The sequence below is a fragment of the Pelophylax lessonae genome, assembly GCF_965119305.1.
Source record: "Pelophylax lessonae genome assembly, chromosome: 4".
In the NCBI taxonomy this organism is placed as follows: domain Eukaryota; kingdom Metazoa; phylum Chordata; class Amphibia; order Anura; family Ranidae; genus Pelophylax; species Pelophylax lessonae.
Genome location: NC_138771.1, coordinates 263529746 through 263549838, shown reverse-complemented (window position 1 = coordinate 263549838; position 20093 = coordinate 263529746). Strand labels below are relative to the sequence as shown.

General features: G+C 43.7%; 1 protein-coding gene across 1 annotated transcript in view; it reads left to right on the top strand.

Annotated features, from left to right (window-relative positions):
- Window positions 1-20093, top strand: part of MYRFL (myelin regulatory factor like) — a gene marked incomplete at its 5' end in the record, with an annotated part of 192143 nt that overhangs the window by 90310 nt on the left and 81740 nt on the right. The window contains 3 exons of the mRNA XM_082256200.1: window positions 8512-8712; window positions 10667-10775; window positions 13598-13707. Coding sequence (XP_082112326.1) covers window positions 8512-8712; window positions 10667-10775; window positions 13598-13707 — 420 coding nt within the window. The remainder of the gene's footprint in view (window positions 1-8511; window positions 8713-10666; window positions 10776-13597; window positions 13708-20093) is intronic.

Sequence of the window (20093 nt, the reverse complement as noted above, 5' to 3'; positions counted from 1 at the left end):
TGCTTTCTTGAGCAGTGGGACCTTGCGGGTGCTGCAGGATTTAAGTCCTTTACGGCGTAGTGTGTTATGAATTGTTTTCTTGGTGACTATAGCCCCAGCTGCCTTGAGATCATCGACAAGATTCTCCCCTGTAGTTCTGGGCTGATTCCTTATTATTCTTATGATGATTGAAACTCCGCAATTGAGGTCTTGCATGGAGCCCCAGTCTGAGGGAGATTGATAGTTATTATGTTTTTCTTCTGTTTGCGAATACTTGCACCAACTGTTGTCACCTTCTCAGCAAGCTGCTTGGCGATGGTTTTGTAGCCCATTTCAGCCTTGTGTAGGTCTACAATCTTGTCCTTGTCATCCTTGGACAGCTCTTTGGTCTTGGCCATGGTGGAGAGATTTGGATCTGATTGATTGATTGATTGATTGCTTCTGTGGACAGGTGTCTTTTATACAGGTAACAAGCTGAGATTAGGAGCACTCCCTTAACCACTTGCCGACCGCCGCACGACTATCTACGGCGGCGGTCAGCCCCTCACAGGCAAAGTGACGTAGGTCTACGTCGCTCGCCTGTGAGGGTTTAGGGAGCGAGCGCGCGCCGCCGGAGGCGCGCTCCCGCTCCCGCGTGGTCACGGACCCCCCCGCGCGTGTGACCGGCGGACCCGATCGCCGCCGGCCACTCTGCGATCGGCGGGGGAGAGGGAGAAAGTCAGGCAGCTTGTGTAAACAAGCTGCCTGTCATTCTCCTCTCTGTATGAGAGCTGATCACATGGATCTACTATGTAGATCCATTGATCACTCTGCATACAGTTGAAGCCACAGCCAATCACAGTTAGAATCACGCCCCTAGGGACACACACAGCCCCTCCCTCTCAAATAAAGTTAACCCCTTCACTACCAGTGTATTTTTACAGTAACAGTGCATATATATAGCACTGATTACTGTAGAAATGTCACTGGTAACCCCAAAAGTGTCAAAAATGTCAGTCAAGGGTCCGATCTTTCCGCCGCAATGTCGCAGTACCGCAAAAAAAATCGCAGATCGCCGCCATTACGCGTTAAAAAAAAAAACAACAAAAATGACAAAAATCTTTCCCTTTGTTAGTAAACGCAATAACTTTTGCGCAAACCAATCAAAATACGCTTTTTGCGATTTTTTTTACCAAACATAGGTAGCATAAAACAAATTGGCCGAAAATATTAAAAAATTTTGATTTTTACATTTTTTTTGGGGGGAATTTCATATAAAAAAAAGGGAAAAATATTGCTATTTTTGCAAAATTGACGCTCTTTTTTTGTTTATAGCACGTGATCAAAAAATCGCACAGGTGATCAAATACCACCAAAAGAAAGCTCTGTTTGTGGGAAAAAAAGGACGCCAAATTCGTTTAGGTACAGCGTCGCACGACCGCGCAATTGTCCGTTAAAGTCACGCAGTGCCGAATCGCAAAATACCCTCTGGTCGTTTAGCAGCCAAATCCTCCGGGGCTTAAGTGGTTAAAGAGCGTGCTCCTAATCTCAGCTCGTTACTTGTATAGAAGACACCTGGGTGCTAGAAATCTTGCTGATTGATAGGGGATCAAATACTTCTGAAATGCAAATCAATTTATAACTTTTTTGAAATTCATTTTTCTGGATATTTTTGTTGTTATTCTGTCTCTCACTGTTAAAATAAACCTACCATTAAAACTATAGACTGATCATTTCTTTGTCAGTAGGTAAATCTACAAAATCAGCAGGGGATCAAATACCCTCACTGTATATGCTTTGTTCATATTTCATGTCGGAGGTTTACAACCCCTTTAAGCCAAAGGGATGCAAACTTGCCTCCTTCTCTGCATCATCAAGACACAGACTGAAATCCTTCATACATATCGCAGTGCTGTCAGCAGCTTTTATTGATTTCTTATAGCTGCCCTAATAGAATAGGGGTGGTTCTTAACGGAACCCTGAAGTATTACAATCAAAAATCTCTATTGATCTTGACATTTATATGTCCTGCCTCATTATGTGTGTGATGGCTGCTAGTCCATGGTTAATATCTCTTTTCTGTGGAATATTATTATATACTATATCAGTTCAAGTGACAACAAAAATGTAGCTGGTGAAAATTTGCTACCCATTCTCTGAGCACATCCTACAACTTCTTCATATAGAGTTGGCTTTATCAGCACATGTCCAGTAAACATCGTTCAGATTTGTAACAACGTTTACAGCTGCTAGACAGAATTAAAAAAATTGTATTTCATTATTCCTCTTTCAGTCTTGAACTTGAAAGACCAGAGACAGATCAAAGATAACAAAACAGGCCAGATCAGGGTTGTCTGGACTAGGCTGCATGAGCATAAAGAACAGCTTCATTAGTAAAATGATCTTTATCATCAATGCATTTTGTTATATAAAAGAAGACCAGCTTATTATCATGTAGATTCATTAAACAATCTTTTATATTAGAAACCTATCCTTTCAAAAATAAAATTGGTACACACAAAGAGAAACACAGGAACATTAGATGCCTAGTTGAGGACAAGGTTAGCGTAATGATGTATATTATACTAAAGGCTAGTACACACTACTAGTTTTTTTTTTCATTTAACCCAGCGGGGCTCAATGAAAAAGAACAGACCGCTCATGAGGAGCTGCTCTAATAACCAAGCGATGGTAGTGCAGCGATCTCCCCTGCTGTGCTATTGGGTTCTGACAGGGGGACGACCCCCCCCCCCCCCCACCTCCAGCCAGTGATCTCGCCAATTTTCGGTCATGTCCCTTTGACAGAAACCCACCGAACGTCGGCCAGTCTCTATTAAACTGACCGATACTGCCTGACATTCGGCCTGTGTGTACGGGGCTTTACCCCATGCCCTAAGCCCAAAGATTTCCATCTAATTGTTGCAGTACCACAATACTTTGAAGCACTTCAGAATGACACCTCTTTTCTACTCCTTCTTTCAGTGCCTGTCTATAAGTTGACTCCTAGCAGACAATTCAGTATATGGCTGGAATCTTACACCAACAGTTGTTAAAGAATAAATAAATTATATAAAACATGTGTCTGCGCTGCTCTTAAAATTATAAAATATTTTAGTGTACCATGTGATTGTAATAAAGTGCATAAGTGATATGTAAACAGTGATACTCAAACCATATATCATTGCACAAATATAAATTCAAATAAGTAAATCTCCAGCACAATTAGAATATGTAAAAAATGATATATAGTCTATAATCAGCAGTCTGTTATAGAAAAAAGTGCTCAGTGCAAGAAAAGTGCTTCTTATATTCTACAGTGACTTTTTAAAAGTGCTCTGTGCTCAGATCCTTCCACTCAGTGCTCCCCTCTCAGTTCCCCACTCACCCAATATAGGAGGGGGAAGCGCCTTTCAAAGCCTTTAGAGATGGTGGAGGTTTTTGCACACTTCAATTGCAGTTGAGATCGTTATACCTATGTGGCTGAGGATTATCAAGATGGTCTCCCAATCGATTCACCCCAGAAGCATAAAAAAAGATATCTCCTTAGTGAAGTACCGTAACACAATTTGTATTCTCACAAAAGCAATCTTGCTTTTGATAACGATCTGATTGGCTGGAGCGAAATGCGTCAAGCCGTTGCCCGCACGTCACAACGTCACATCCGGCGGTTGGAACGCAGGAAGCGGAAGCAGCATCCACCACCAGGAAGGAGTATTGGCGTTCTTATTACTTTGGTTTTGTATGTGTTTATTTGTCATTTATAAGAATAAAAATTGTGTTACGGTACTACGGTATAATTTTTTACATATTCTAATTGTGCTGGAGATTTACTTATTTGGATTTATATTTGTGCAATGATATATGGTTTGAGTATCACTGTTTACAGGGGTTTTACCACTATTTGCTTTATTCGGGGCGGGGGGGGGGGGTAGTTTGCTTTTAGTTCTACTTTAAAGTATACTTATAGGCAACATTTTCTTTTCATTTTGGGTAGAGCAAGGGAGGATTATAACCCCTGTCAGATTTTTTTTTCACCATCTCTGTCCAATTTTGGAGATTTCCCTTCACTTCCTGTCCCATAGCCAAACAGGAAGTGGGAAGAGATCTCTGCAAATTAGGGGAATTCCTTGGTGACCCCCAGGTCACCAGAACTAGTGTCCGCATTAGACCATCCCTCCTCTATTTCTTTTCTGGGGACAACTCAGAATTTTCTTTGACTTTCACTTTCAATGATAACGGTAAACAACACAATTACCTATATCCTATTGCCTATATCAACAGTACTTACTGTAAATTCTGTTTAGTATTTGGATGCATGATTCATAAAAATGAGAAAAACATGAAAATGGGATGTAAATTAACAGTCTTTGGACATGTTTATGTACCATGAAAATATTCATATTTCCCCTTAACCGATCTACAAGGAGGTTTGATCGTTAGGACTCAATACTGAAATCCATTTTGAAGAATTGAACATCATTTAGACCCTTCCCAGCTCGAGCACCCAAGGAGCTTTATACACAGGGGTTATTACTGTAGCACCCTCCTAGGTAGGTGTTAGTGAGAGACTATGGTTTTTGGCTCTGTCTGCCTATCAGAGGCAGAATCTATATTGCCCTTTGCTTTTTGGAGAGCAGGATCTGATAGTGAGGTCTGCTCATTGTGCTCAGTATGTGATTCATTATAGCTAGAGAGTGTTTCACACTGGTCCAATAGGGAGGCATGTTGGACAGTGGGAGGTAACCAGAGAAATGGATGCATAGGCTGTGGTACTGTTCTGGTGATTGGCAGGGGCAGGTCGCCTCGGTGCATTCTGCGATATTGTAAAAAAGCCGGGAGCACATGTGCTGCGAGGTCTATGGCTGGAGAGTCCCGGAGGGAGGGTGGCAGCTGCCTCCTCCTCTGTAGCAGTGGCATGTGGCCTCAGAAGGTCATTCTGAGGGCCAGAGGAATGGAGCTGAACCCAGAGGTCCAGGAGAGCTGACTGAGGGGGAGACACTGTAGACCCTGGAAAAACAGTATCGTGAGTACAGGGGATCGTGTCAAGGGGCCTGACCTGAGGAGGGCCACCCCAGGAGTAGGATAGTCAGTGGACGGGTGTCAGCAAGCAAGAAAGAGGATACTAAGGAGAGGGTCCTGAAGATAAACTTAGTTCATCAAGTCACCTGGGAAAGAGATTTAAAGCTAAATTCACCTCAGTGACAAGGTGAATCAACAGCTTGGCTGTACCAAGAGATAGAAGTCCTCAAATCTTGTGCATAGTTAATTTGGAGTATCCCACTATTCCCTTCTCCCATCCCTAATTTATCAATAAAACACAAAAACAACTACATACTCCTGGACTGTTTATTGAATGAGCCAGTAAGGAAAGTGAGAGACTTTTACAGTAAGGTTGCTAATGGTTACCAAGGGGGAGCCATAAGTGTGAATTCCAGCAGTCCTCAAGGGGGCAGTGCTACATTACCATAGATATAACCTATTAGCTTAATACATTTTACGGCGTGGTATAGCCTGGTGTGTTGAAATGGCTTGGCATCGAGCAATTGTTGTCATTTGTGTTAGGTGTTGTGTGTTTTCTTGATAGACATTCACAAATGTATGCACCTTTTGTATCTGTTTTTAATGTGATTTCTTTGTGGCTGGGGGTTTGTATACCCTATTTTTAATCTGGAGGAATTTTTTAAGAATAAATGCAAAAACTTAATAAAATTATTCTATGATAACCCAACCATGTGTCATTAGAATAGCTACTGTATTGGCCCTTTGTTTTTTGGTTTGATATAAATTTGGTATCTATTTATTTGATGCAATCTCATCTTTTATATTTTACCAACAATTTGGGTAAGCCGCAGTTAGCAGCAGAGAGGAGGAAATAACTCCTCCTACAGATACTGCACCTCTCTGTGCAGCCACAGAACCCCCTTGTCTCCGTCTCCACTGGTCTCAGCATTCAACAAACTCCAGTAGATGACTCCAGCCCTCCTCTGGTCCTCCTCTGGACCCTGCACTTTCTGCTTCCCAGCTACACCCCCAGCTTCTTCCCATCAGAAGGAAATGGTAAGGTGGGTGCACTGTCATGTAAGGATAGTGGGGGACTCTTGACTTCTGATGGTGGTAGGCTACAGATAGAACCAGCCCTCTGAATGCGACTGTAATGTTGATGCGGCCCGCAATGAAATAGAGTTGACACCCCTGCTTTAGTGGGACCTTCTACTGTGGGAACAGTCATCACAGACTGTATTTGGAAAACTGTTCAAGCTTTGCAGAGGTTTGCACCGATCCTGAACCTAGAGAAGTCAGCACTGGAGCCAACTTACCTCTTAGAATATCTAGACTTCGTCCTGAATACTGCTCTATGCAGGGTTTTTCTTCCACAGGAAAAGCCCCTTAATCTGCACTCACATGTTCTGATTCTACAGTCCAGGAAACACCCCACTCTCTGCAAGACTTTTCTGGGCTTAATGGTCACCTCCTTTGAGGCAGTTTGTTCTGTATACTAATTCCATTCCAGACCATAGTAACTCAACATTCTTGTTGTGTGGAGCACAAATGTGCAAATCAGCCCAAGTTGATTATGGTTTTGGCTAGTGGTTCATGATTACAGACCTGAAGTTGGGGAAATTCTTACTCCCACTAGTTTTAAAAGATTCTCATGACAGATGCCAGCCTGATTGATCAGGGAGGAGACCTTGATACCCTCTTGGTGCAAGGGATTTGGTTGAGAAGAATGTTCTTTTCACACAAATGTGTTTCATGAACTTTGTTGCAGGTAAATAACATTGGATGTGGACCTCCTACCTTCCAGGTTCAGCAATAATCTGAGCAAGTTTGTCTCTAGGCCCAGGAATCCTGTACTCAGGGCAGTGGATGCTCTTGTGACTTGGTGGCATTTGTCCAACCTGAGCTATGCTTTTCTTTGTCTGAAATGCCTTTCTCCTATGCTCCGCAGGATTGAGCTGGAGGGCATTCCTGTGATACTCATTGTACCAAACTGGCCTTGGCAGATGTGGTACTCAGACCATATCAGAATCCTGGAGAACTCCTGATGGTATCTCTCAGGTCATTCGTTTTCGGTCACTGGATTTAATGGCCTAGCTGTTAAAGCCCAGGTCCTAAATGATGTAGGCTTACCATATTCTGTTTTTTCTATGCTTCTCAAATCCAAGAAAATAACTTTTGAAGTTTGCCATTGCACCTGGAAAGCATATTTCTCATGGCGAAAGGCAAGGAGCTTCCATATTGGGAAGTGCTCTATAGGACCCACCCTGTCTTTTCTCCAGTCTGGTCTAAAGTAGAATCAGGGGTCACATTTCAGACCTGGCAATTATCTTTTAGAGACCACTTGCCCCTCACTCCTTACTAAAAACCTTAGTACAGGGTGTCACCTATGTTGCCCCCCTATACATCCTCCAGTGACTTCATAGGATCTCATCCTGGTTCTGAGTTTCTGACTTAACCTGCCATGCACGCTCTCTTGTGCTACAAAGAGTCAGGGCTGTCTTGAGGCTTCAGGCATCTTTTCTTCCAATGGGGGGTTCTTCCTTTCACCTTAACCAGGACATTCTTTTCATCATTCTTGAGAATTTCTGTAAGGGACATTCTGCTTCTTGTTCCACCACCACTAGTTGGATTTGTGAGCTCATCAGTCAAGCCTATAGACTCAAGGACAGGGTTCCTCTCTTTCCTGTCAAATTGTGCTCCACTAGACCAGTTACGGCTCATTTACATTTCAGAAGAATTATCCGCCCTTCAGAGGGTGCTTGACAGGTGGTGAGGAGGCCTTATATCACCTCCTCACCACCTGTTTTAATTCCAAAAAGCCTGCACCACCACAATGCAACTGCATGTATTGTGCATGGCTGCAAGGTGACTGTGGTGTGGCTGCATTTGCTTTAACGAGTCACATTCAGCAGGGGGTACTGCCCTCCAAACGCGACAGTAGTAATCATTTTTTTTGTATGTACCTGTGCCTTTGCAGCTTAGGGGAAGTGGTTAAGGGCATTAAAATGCTTCTCAGCCACATTTGTTTTCCACTGAACCCACAAGTGTAAACTAAGCCGTAATGCTTCATTGGACAGCATCAGGAAACTTTTTCTCTGATTTGCAAGGATAAATCAAATCCGGTGCCAAACTTTCTTCTGTTCACATGTTCGTTAGGTTTTACCAAGTGAATATTCAGGCCTTAACTGATGCCGACTTCAGTTCTTCAGGCAGCCCTGTAAGCATTATTGAGCTCCCTTTGTTACCTCTAATTTACTTGTGGGCCTGTTAGTGTTTTGTTTGCTGTGTTGCCAACCCCTCAGTTGGACTGCTTTGGGCATCCCAGTGTCTCAGAATTACTTCTAACTTGTGTCCCTTAATGAACTCCAAGAAAAGGATTTTGTGGTAAGTCAAAAATCCTGTTTACTTTAAAACATTTTTTTAGAATAATGTTTGTCTATAATAAATGTAATACAGGTAACATATTCAGTGTGGACATATTTTTTCCCTGTGAAGGCAGATGTTCCTGGAAGTGTTTGATAATATTGTACCTCTGACCTTAACTTTTCATAGGCATCGAACCCTGGGCAGTTTGAGAATGATAATGATGTTCTGTGGCAACGAGGGCATGTCCCAGAGACGGTGGTGTCCCATGGTCGGGTAGGAATTAACACAGACACACCTGATGAAGCATTGGTGGTTTGTGGCAATGTGAAAGTGATGGGGACGGTCATGCATCCATCTGACAGTCGAGCAAAGAGGAACATCCAGGAGGTGAGCCCCAAGAAACTGCTATGCCTTTCATTACTGTAGAACAAAACCAAATACAGTGACATGACAAGTGGCCTTCTTAGGACACACAGGAACAAGGCTATATATGGATTGTCCCCAAACTGTGCTAAAAATAAATTTTCTATATTGGTGTAATCTTGGCACCGATACAATGAGTTATTGAATTCTCCAGAATTGAAGAAATTTTAATCTATGCAAAACTGTAGCTGGTTACAGTGCTTGTATGGGGGAGATTTCCTGTAGTCTTTAGGTTTGAGAATTATTACAGGTAGATCATAGTGAAGGTGTGTAACTGGCAGCTCTGGATGTCAATAATGGAAATTAGGAGTACTGCAGTTAATCATGTTAAAGTGATATTAAACCCTTTTATGTTCATCAAATTCATTAGATGATTTGATAACTTACTGAGTATGCAGCTTTTTTATCTTTTAATATGTTCTGCTGGTGCCATGAATACTGTTCCCAGGTTTCCTCTTATACGTACTTGCAGCATCCTATGGAGTCAGCCTTGCATTCAGGAAATAAATCTGTGTCCCCCATATTGTGTGCATCAAAAGAAACGCACAACTCTGTAGTTTAGGATTGTTTTACTTGCCCAAATATTCTCCAGGCATCCCTTTCAAAAGTGAAACAATGTATTGACCATTTACTCTTAGGCTCCATTCACACTACCGCGACTTGTCAGGTGACTTGTCAGCCTGACAAGTCTCGGTCCCTCGCGGTCCATTGACTGGTACAGGACCCGTTCTAATAGGAGCGACACAAGTCGCTCCGACTTAGAAAAAGGGTCCTGTACTACTTCGGGGCGACCTCGGAACGACTTGCATAGACATTCATTTTATGAAGTCCGTGCAAGTCGTGCCGAAGTCGCGGTGCACGGGACTTCACAAGTCGCCCCTGAAGTCATGCAGAAGTCGTGCCGCTTCAGTGTGAATGCAGTCTTATCCACTCCAGTCGAGGCAACATAGCTTTGTTTCTTTTTTTTAATTATGCACCTCATTCACACCTGGCTTTTTTCAGAGTGGCTGCAGCTGGATTCACAGGTGTTCAGATGTAATCACACATGGAGTGATTACTTGCAGTTAGGCCCCTTTCACACCTGGCGGTCTGTCGGCGGACTCCATTTTCTCAGCGCTGAGCAGGCGGATGGCAGCTCTGTCTCTGCACTGTGTGCGGAGACAGAGCTGTCAGGTCCCCGCTGTTCTCTATGGGGGAATCGGATGAGAACTGACCGTCTGTCCGTTCTCATCCGATCCAATCCGCTGAACGGATGGAAAATAGGGTTTCCATCCGTCCAGATTATAGGGATCGGATCAGATTGGATGTCAGCGGACATGTCTCCGCTGACATCCGATGGCCCATGGAGATGCATGGGGCATCCGTTCAGATCCGCAAAAAAAACGGACAGATGGATCTGAATGGTCCGCCTGTGTGAAAGGGGCCTTAGGGACAGATGATTGTCCCTGAACACAAGCTGTTTGTGTCCAGGGCAATCTTTCCCTAACCGCAGGTAGTCCCTCCATGTGCGATTTACATTCAAACACCTACAGTCAGCTGTGGCTGATGTCAGTCTGTCACTGCTTCATACAGGCTGAGCAGCCGTTACTGTTCAAACCCACCTGTGAATCCAGCTGCAGAAATAATCTGTAATTGTGCGGGAGCTGTGACTAAAAATCATGTGTCAATGAGGCCTAACAGTGCTGCCCCAGTCTAAAAGTTGATGTCCAGGCAACACGACAGCTAGTACAAATGCAGATTGTGTTACTATTTAAAAATCCATGAATTCAAAGCCTGCACGCATTAACATGCTTAAGCACCCTAAAAAGGGTCTTAATCATATGCCTTAGTATGGATAAATACATTTTTGGAACCTTGAACTATATGCAGGATCATCTATATATACTCTGAAATAAGTATATATTTTTTTCTTATTCAGGTTGATACAGTGGAACAGCTCAGAAGGATAGCTCGGATGAGGCTGGTGGAGTATGACTATAAACCTGAATTCGCAACAGCTATGGGAATAGATTCACTTCATGAAACAGGTATTTGAGAACTTTGCTTCTCCCTAAAGCTGAACTTCAGGCAGCCTTTTTTTTTTTAATTTCTGGTGTGTAAAAAAAAAAAAGAAAAAAGAAAAAAAGTTACTACTTCTGGGATGTATGCCAAATCTGGATTGTTGCTCTGTACTATAAAATGTATACTTTTTTTCATGTCAGATATTACAACATCTGCTGTTGTTCTGGCCCACTGTGGAAACGAGAGCTGCAGCCACCCCCTTTCCTCTTGGCCATTCAAAGAATGCTGTGTGTACCATCTAGGCCCAGAGGCAGCCACAACACGCATGGCACCCCAAACATGCTAGGGATGACACAAACACCTCTGGCACCAGCAAATTAAGGTGGTAATAATCCCGAAAGTAAACATGTATTATATTGCAGCTTACCATTTCATAGATGGGATGGCTGCATTCATTTTCTTTTTGCCTTTCTTTCCTTTGTTTTTACCTGGTGATCTGACCATTAAAGTGGTTGTAAAGACGGAAGTTTTTTTATCTTAATGCATTCTGTGCATTAAGATATAAAACCTTTGGTGTGTAGCAGCCTCCCAATACTTACCTGAGACCATTTCTATCCAACAATGTTGAACAGGACTCTCCTTCTCATTGGCTGAGAGAGCAGCGGAGTGCCATTGATTCCCGCTGCTGCCAATCAAAATCAGTGAGCCAATGAGGAGAGAGAGGGGACGGGGCCTAGCTGGGGCTCCATGTCTGAATGGACACACAGAGCTGCAGCTCGGCTAGGGTGCCCCCATAGCAAGCTCTTTGCTGTGGGGGCACTTGTCAGGAGGAAGGGGCCAGGAGCACCGAAGAGGGACCCGAGAATAGGAGGATTTGGGCCACTCTGTGGAAAACCACTGGAGAGAGCAAGTAAATATTAGAGCCCATTCAGACAGGAGCGACACGACTTGGTGGGACGACCTGTGAAGTCGCGGTGCACATATAATTGAAGTCAATGCAAGTCGCCTCCAGGTCGCCCCAAAGTAGTACAGGACCCTTTTTCTAAGTCGGAGCGACTTGTGTCGCTCCTATTAGAACGGGTCCTGTACTATTCAATGGCGAGCGAACGACCGACCGCGACTTGTCAGGCGACCAAGTCGCCTGACAAGTCGCGCTAGTGTGAATGGACCCTTATACATTTATTATTTTTAAGCAAAAAAAAACAAACAAAAATGGGACTTTAAAATCACTTTAAGTCTGTTGTTTACCAAAAGAACAAGCTGTCCAGCGCACTCTAACAGTTACAAAGATGAGACAAACCATTTACACTGGAAGAGGTGCTTACAATGATCAGCTTTTATTTATTTATGTAAAAACTTTATTTCAAAAGGAAAAAAAAAAAAGGTTTCTTGTAACTGTTTATAAAGTACTAGCTGGAGTTTGGCTTAAGTTTAATAATGTATCTAAATCTGCTAGTCTAACTCCCCCCCTCCCCGACTGACAATTCTGCTGTCCAAAGGTGCCCCCTGTGCTCATTCATACAGGGTGGGGGCACTCTAATACAAGAGGTGTGTTACTGGCTAGATCACCAGATGAAAACAGAGGGATAAAAGCATAAAAAAATATTGGTGCAGCTACTATATCTAATGTTTAGAGATGTATAGTAACTAAGTAGAACTACTTCACTACTGTACTTAAGTACCGAAAGGCAGTATCTGTAATTTCCTGGAGTAGAATTTTTTCCTCCTACTTCCACTTTTACTTCACTACATTTTTTCGATGATTTCAATACTTCTACTCCGATATTTTTTTTTTTTGTGCTGCATAGTTACTCGTTACTATTATAAAAATTACCACTGCCAGAACAGTAGATGGCAGGATTCATGAAGCTCAAAACATGTGTATTATAAGCGCATACGAAAATATATGCTACTGTATGTATAAATAAAAGCTGCATTTGAAATAATAAAAAACGATATGATGTTCAAACTTTTGACTTCTTTCTTTAATAACTACATAACACAGTACTTGTACTTTTACTTTCAGTACTTGAGTAGCAATTTTTTTTCAAAACTACTGGTACTTTTACTTTCAGTACTTGAGTAGCAAAATTTAAAAAAAAAAACTACTTGCAATACTTAAGTACAAAAGATGTTGAATACTTTAGTACTTCTACTCAAGTCACTTTTTGATCGAGCACTTCCACTTCTACTCAAGTCACTTTTTGATCGAGCACTTGTACTTTTACTCAAGTATGGGTTTTGAGTACTTTATACAACTCTGCTAATGATTGGTAAGTTGCAATATATTACAATTTTGGTTTTGGGTTTAATACCACTTTAGGACATAGTAAATCATTTGCACCATTTTATTTTTTTGGAGAATCTTGCGAGTGGAGAGATGGATCCTGGTGCAATAAGGATAAACAAAGTATAGCCCAACTATCATTCTTTAACCTAAAGGTTTTTTGGTGATTGATGAGTGTATAATGTGCATGTTTCTTTGGAGTAACAACAGTTCAGTTCAGATTTTTCTTCTGTATGTAAGCTTTATGCCTGACTTCCTACTGCTGGATGTCAATCGGCTAAGCTACAGTAGAGATTTTAATCCCATGCCACTGATCAATTTTGTGTTTGCAATCCCTTAATCTGCAGTTGAAATGAGTAAGTTGACTACTAGCAAGTGAATAAATCACTTAATAGCACAGGACTAGAATTGCCCTTGTAATTTAGCCAAGTGTTTTAAAACTCTTTCTGGTCTAGTAGTTTAGAAATACATTGTTTATCAAGCTATATAATAGTATGTTACAACCATATAGGTAAAACTAATGCTACCATGTGTAAAATAATGAATATTTCTATATTTCAGGTATAATTGCTCAAGAAATTAGGAATGTTTTACCACATGCTGTTAAAGAAACTGGCAACATCACTTGCGAAAATGGAGACACAATTGAAAACTTCCTGATGGTAGATAAGGTAATTCTATTTATTTGTAAAATGTTACTGAAGAAGGAATGGTAATGCATTGATGTTTGTAGTGCTATATCTGTTGAGGTGTGTCTGATGCCGTTCTCTCTTTCCAGCTGTCACCACTGGTTATTTCTTATTTTATATAGGTGTAATTCTCTTTCATATAACATACTGCCAGACCCAGTTTATGGTAAAACTGTGCATCACAACTGGACACGAATTTCTTGGGGGTTGTACATAAAAACGAATGCAAAAAGGGAATGCAGGGCAGCCAGCATGAATCTACTGTAGGCTAGGCGATAGACCGTTTGATAAGCACACTATAGAACAGTGGTCTTCAAACTGTTCCAGAAATGGCCATTTGCTTGCTTTTATCTGGCCCGGCATAGTTCCTGCCACTGACACCAAAGATGGGGCACTATTCCTCCCACTGGCACCAACAATGGGGCTCTATTCCTTTTACTGACACCAATGATGGGGGATTTATTACTCCCCCCTAATACCAAAGATGGGATACTGTTTACTCACACTGACACCAGGACATTTTCTACTCCCCCTGGCCACAGTCCGGAGACCCCTGCTATAGAATACCAAGAGTTCAAGTGTCACTAGTCAAAGGCATTTGCTTTTCTAGGTTTGGAGTGTAAGGATTGCCATATGTTGCCAAGTTGCACAACCCACAGGTTTACTCTATTAGTAATGAGTTTGAGTAGGCATTGTGAGATTATCAATAGGAAGCGAGTCTTCCACAGGAGATGCCAAATGCAGAAGGTTTATACCTTTTATGCATTCTATGCTTTCAGGTAAAAACTTTCTTTATGCAGCTCCCCCCAGCCCCCCTAAATACTTACCTGAGCCCAATCTCAATCCAACAAAAAGCCAAAAGCCAAGGTTCTTCCTATTGGCTCCTGCTGCTATCAATCACAGCCAGTGAGGAGGGGGCGAGGGACTAGGTCGAGCCATGCTCTGTGTGTCTATGGACACACAAAGCCAGCTTGGGAGTAAGTCTGTATGGGGGCCCACATAGCAAGTGGCTTGCTATGGGAACACTTGGCAGGAGGAAGGGGCCAGGAGCGCTGACAGGGTACCAGAGAGGAGGAGGATTGTGGCTGCTCCGTGCAAAATCACTGCACAGAGCAGGTTAGTATGAGATGTTTGGTTATTTAAAAAAAAAAAAACGTTGCCTTTGGAATCACTTTAAAAGATAATAAAGTAGGCAGCAGAACAAGGGTCAGATCAGTCAAAGGACAAGGAGCCTCAGTGAATTTGAATTTGGCTATCACACCTCATAAAAATGGTCCAGGCACAGTCAGGAGACATTCCATCAACCATTGAATGTGTGTTTGCATCTCCAAAATACAAGTGCGTGCTTAAAGTACATGTGGCTATCTGCATATATTCCAGCTCATGCATGCATTCACAAAACACATATGCATTTTTGTGCTCATACACAGCTGCATGATTCTAGTTGTTTTTACCTGCAAGCAGCTTCCTTGACTACACATTTTTATTTCAAGTAAATAATATATGAGAAGATTTCCAAAGCACTTTGGGTTAGCTAAACGTTTGCTTTGCATATTCTTTTATCTGAATAAAGCCACACAATGGATAAGGGTAAGTCACTTCTCTGATCCAGTCTTCTAAATAATGTTCCTCTTTAAGCAAATGTTAAAACTGAAAAAGCTATAAATAGTTTCATATTTACTTTACAAAACAAAAAAGTTATTTTCTCCTTCGTTCATTGACGGACATAGCGCTCCATAAATCATAACTAGTGGGTTATATTGCCTCTTCCAGGAGTAGGACTAGGCAGAAAAAAAACACCTGGCTACGCCCATGGGCCGTCCTCAGCTAGTATATAACACCTCTTTCTGCTCTAGGTAATTAGCTTTAATCTGTCTAGTTAGGAGTAAGGACCTAGGCTCCCGGCTGGGATCTCTGGTCCTAGCAACTTCTTTCTCCTTCCTTACATCTTTTTCTCTCGGGAGATCTTCAATCAACTGCTGGGCTGAGCGACGGGCTGGATAATCTAGATCCAGTGGTCCCCCCAGCAAAGCCAGCGAGTGCATACAGACCGCAGCTACGCACTAGGTCGGCCGTGACATAGCCTCACGAACAGAGGCTGGCCCGCGAGTTTAACGTCTCGCAGGGTCGCATATGACCGGACTTGAGTCGCAGAGGTCCATTGGCCAACAGCTCCCCTACTTCGGTGGTGAGGATTTTCCCCCCTCTCCCCTTTTGGGTTTTTTTTTGGGATGGGCGTGGGTGACCTCCAGGGATGGTTGGACCTGCCTGCATGTTCCCTCCCCCCATTCTTAAAAATCCCTCAGTGAGCTGAGTTTCCCCCACTCCCTTTCCCCCCTGTCTGGACGTGGAGTCTGGTGGGGGTCCCAGGGCAGAGGATGCAGTGGAGACCCCTGGGGTCTCCCCTGCTATCCCCACTCTGTAAGGGTCCTGGGATAGTGTGCCTGGAGGGGTCCCATGTAGGTGACCCCTAGGTGCATGCCCCACTATTTGCAGTGTGAGTATAGTACAGGGGGGGTCCCAGTGCAGAGACCGGTGCAGAGTGTGCAGCAGAGTCTCCCCTAATGTGTGTCCTACCTTCAGGAGGGGGTTCCCTTGCAGAGGGTCCAGCGTTGCAGAGGGCACTGGAAAGATTCTGGCAACATGCTGTAGCTGATGACGGCCATTTTCTCTTAGTCTGGCTAGTCTCTGGTTGGCGGCAATGTTTGTGTAGCTCGATGATGTTACGGGGGCCATTTTCCCTTAGTCCGGGAGATGCTGGAGATGTCTGAAGCCTTGTGGGGATGCCTAAGCTCCTCTTCTTTCTCTTCCTCCTCAGTTTCCTCTCCCTATGCCTGGGACATCCTTTGATCGGTAGGGTGAGTCCTTGGGGGTCCCTGTTATCTCTCTCTCTACTGATAGGTATCCTGAGCCTTGGGGGGATCCTTTAGTGGTGCCAAAAGATCATTTTTGTACTGCAACTTCCTTTCCTTATGGAGCCTCAGGGTCACATCTCCTCCACTGACTCACTCATGGAGGTGGAATGTCCCTTGGAAACCCCAGTTTCCCATGGTTGCACTGACGGTGGTCCTGCAGTCCTTATTGTCCTGGGTGGAAGTTGTCGTGTGGGCAAAGGCCCAGGAGGAAGCGTCCCCCGCCTTTCCCTGCTCAGTCTGTCTCATCTGATTCTAAACCTGATGCCGCCGTTGACGCGGCCCGCCCAGGGGGGCTTAATATCACACCCTCAGATTCCTCCACGGTCGCAGCAGCAAATTAAAAAGCGCTGGTAGATACACTTATCACTGCAGTGCGTGAGACTTTAAAAATGGAGGATGCGGCTGATGTAGCCATGGGTGTTACTCCAAAGGTGTTTCCATATTTGCCTTATTTTGACAGGTTTTCCTGTAAGGAATGGGAACAACCAAAATTACCCTTTGTGGTCCCCAAACATTTTGCTGTACGTTACCCTTTTGATGAGTCACTTTTAAAAAAGTGGACTAGTCCACCAGTGGTGGACCCTCCTGTTTCCAGGTTGAACTAAGCTACCATGATCCCAGGGGAGGAATCCTTGTCTTTTAAGGACCCGGCTGACAGGAAAGCGGAGGCTGTGGCACGCAGCATGTTTACTATGGCTGGTTCGACATTGCGGCCAGTCTTTGCCTCAGCCCTGGTGTTTCAGACCCTAACTGAATGGGCCAAGCTTTTGCGCCAGGGCCTGGGGGGTGAGCAGGTCCCCGTTGCTTATGTTGATTTAGCGGACCAGTTGGTCCATGGGCTGCAGTTTGTTTGTGATGCAGCTTTGGATACAGCTCCTGTGCTGTCCAAACGTTCTGTTTCAGCGGTAGTAATTAGGTGCGTGATGTGGCTTAAGAATTGGTCCGCAGACCAAGCTTCTAAGAAAGCTCTCATTGATCTGCCCTTTTGGGGCTACCCTGGATGACATCATTAAGGGTATCACGGGGGGAGGGGGAAGAGTACCTTCCTGCCATAGTCTAAGAAAGGGAAGGAGCCTCGCCGCAGACGGGGGCCCACCTTCTCAGCACATAGAAAATTATTTTGTGTTTCTGGGATGGAGAATAGATCTTTCAAATCTTCCCCGGGAGGTTCCAAGCATCCTTGGTCTGGTAAGCCTAGAGCTAGCTTCTCCGGACCTGCAGACAATATTCCTTCAGCATGAAGGTCTGCCCTCACCCATTATTGGGGTGGGGGACATCTTCGCTGGTTTCCGGCCTCTTGGACCTCCTTCATGAGTGTCAAGGGGATCCACTAAATTATTATTTTGGGGGTACCCAGAAAGGGGGACAAAGCTTGTCCTTTTCAGGTTTTTTTAGGTTCTGAGTCTTTTTGTGCGGATTTAATTCCTGCAAAGTTCAGGTGATGTCTGAACTACCTAAGGTCCCCCTTATCCCTGTCCAAGGAATTGATTTTCCTAGGTCTGATTATAATTCTGATCAGGGTGGTCCTTCCTCTGGACAAACTTCAAGAACCACTGGCCTTGATTCACCGGCTGCTGTCACACAGATAGTTCTCTCTCCTATTGTGCATACAGGTTCTGAGTCCTACATGCAGCTCCATAAGCAGGTTCAGCTCCACAGGAGGACACCGTGGTTCGTGGCAAGATCACAGGTTCCTCTGGCAGACGCCGCAGATGTTCAAGGGCCACGGTAAGCCCACTATCATCCTCGGCTTAGGCTTCTTCCACAATTTTGCGCGGAATCAAGGGTGAGGATCTTACAATTAGTCTGGTGCCCATAAACGTTCCTTGGGGACTTCCTCTCAGAGAAGACCAGTTGTCTCAAGGGCTGATCTACCATCCTGCTTTACAGTCGCTGGTTTTAATGGCTTAGCTATTGAAAGCCAGGTACTGACGGATGGAGGTCTGTCTGGATATGGTGACGGCGAGGAAGTCATCTTCTAGCAAGATATACCATTGTACGTGGAAAGCGTATAATACTTGGCGTGAGTTGATTGGTGCTCATCCTCTATCCTTTTCTATGGCTCGGAACTTAATCTTTCTTCAACAGGGCGTTGATTAGAAGTTAGCCTTGAGTACCATCAAGGGCCAGATGTCTGCCCTGGCAATCTTCTTTCAGCAACTCCTAGCCATGCACTCTTCAGTTCGTACCTTCAGTTCACCAGAAACCTCCATTTGAGAATATTCAGGAGATTCCTTTGCCTACGTTATCCAAAAAGGGGACATTCTTGGTGGCTATTACCTCAGCCTGCAGGGTATTGGAATTGGTGGCATTATCCTGTCGCAGTCCTTATTTAGTGGTTCAAAGGGATAGAGTGGTTCTTCGTCCCTGTCCATCATTCCTGCCCAAAGTTGTCTCTGACTTCCATTTGAATGAGGACATTGTGTTGCCTTCTTTGTGTCCAAAGCTGGCTCATCCCAGGGAATTGGCTTTGCATACCTTGTATGTGGTTTGTGCGATTCGGGTGAATCTGGCAGCTACTTAGTCATTTTTTGTGGTTACGGACGGACCAAGGAAAGGGCTGCCCGCTTTCAGGTACCATTTCCAGATGGCTCAGACAGACAGACAGGCCTATTTTGTTAAAGGTCAGGTTCCACCTTTCCCTGTCACGGGCGCATTCTACTCGGGTGATGAGTACGTCTTTGGGCCTTCTGTCATCAGGCACAAATATCGCAAGTTTGCAAGGCAACCACTTGATCGTGGGTGCATACCTTCACAAAATTCATCTGCCGATGCTTCTTTTGGTCGCAAAGTTTTACAGGCTGCTGTTTAAGAGGGGCTGTTCCCTCTTGAGGGGTGTTTTTCTTTAAACTTTTATTTTTCAGCTGGGGCTCCTGTCACCCGGTTAAGGCTCCTATGTCCTGGTTAAGGGCTGTTATTTTTAGCCTTGGGTTATTTTCCCCACCCCTCATTTTTCTTTTGGCACTGCTTTTGGACATCCCAGTAGTTATGATTTACAAAGCACTGTGTCCATCGATGAACGAAAGAGAAAATTGGATTTTTGTACTTACCGTAAAATCCATTTATCTGAGTTCATCGATGGACACAGCACCTACCCCTCTATGGAGTTCTGATACTTCTAATACTGCTTGCTACTAAACTGATTATCTAGAGCAGAGAGGGGGGTAAAATACTAGCTGAGGATGGCCCATGGGTGTAGCCAGGTGTTTTTTGTTCTGCCTAGTCATACTCCTGGAGGAGGCTATATAACCCAGTAGTTATAATTTATGGAGCGCTGTGTCCGTCAATGAACTCAGTTAAATGGATTTTACAGTAAGTAAGAAAATCCAATTTTTTTCGCGCCCTGACCCTAAAATATGTACAATCTACTATACATCCCATTAAATGTTTATTATTAACTTTATTACAAACTTTGCTTAATTAACTAAATAACTAACCTTCTTTAATATAGCA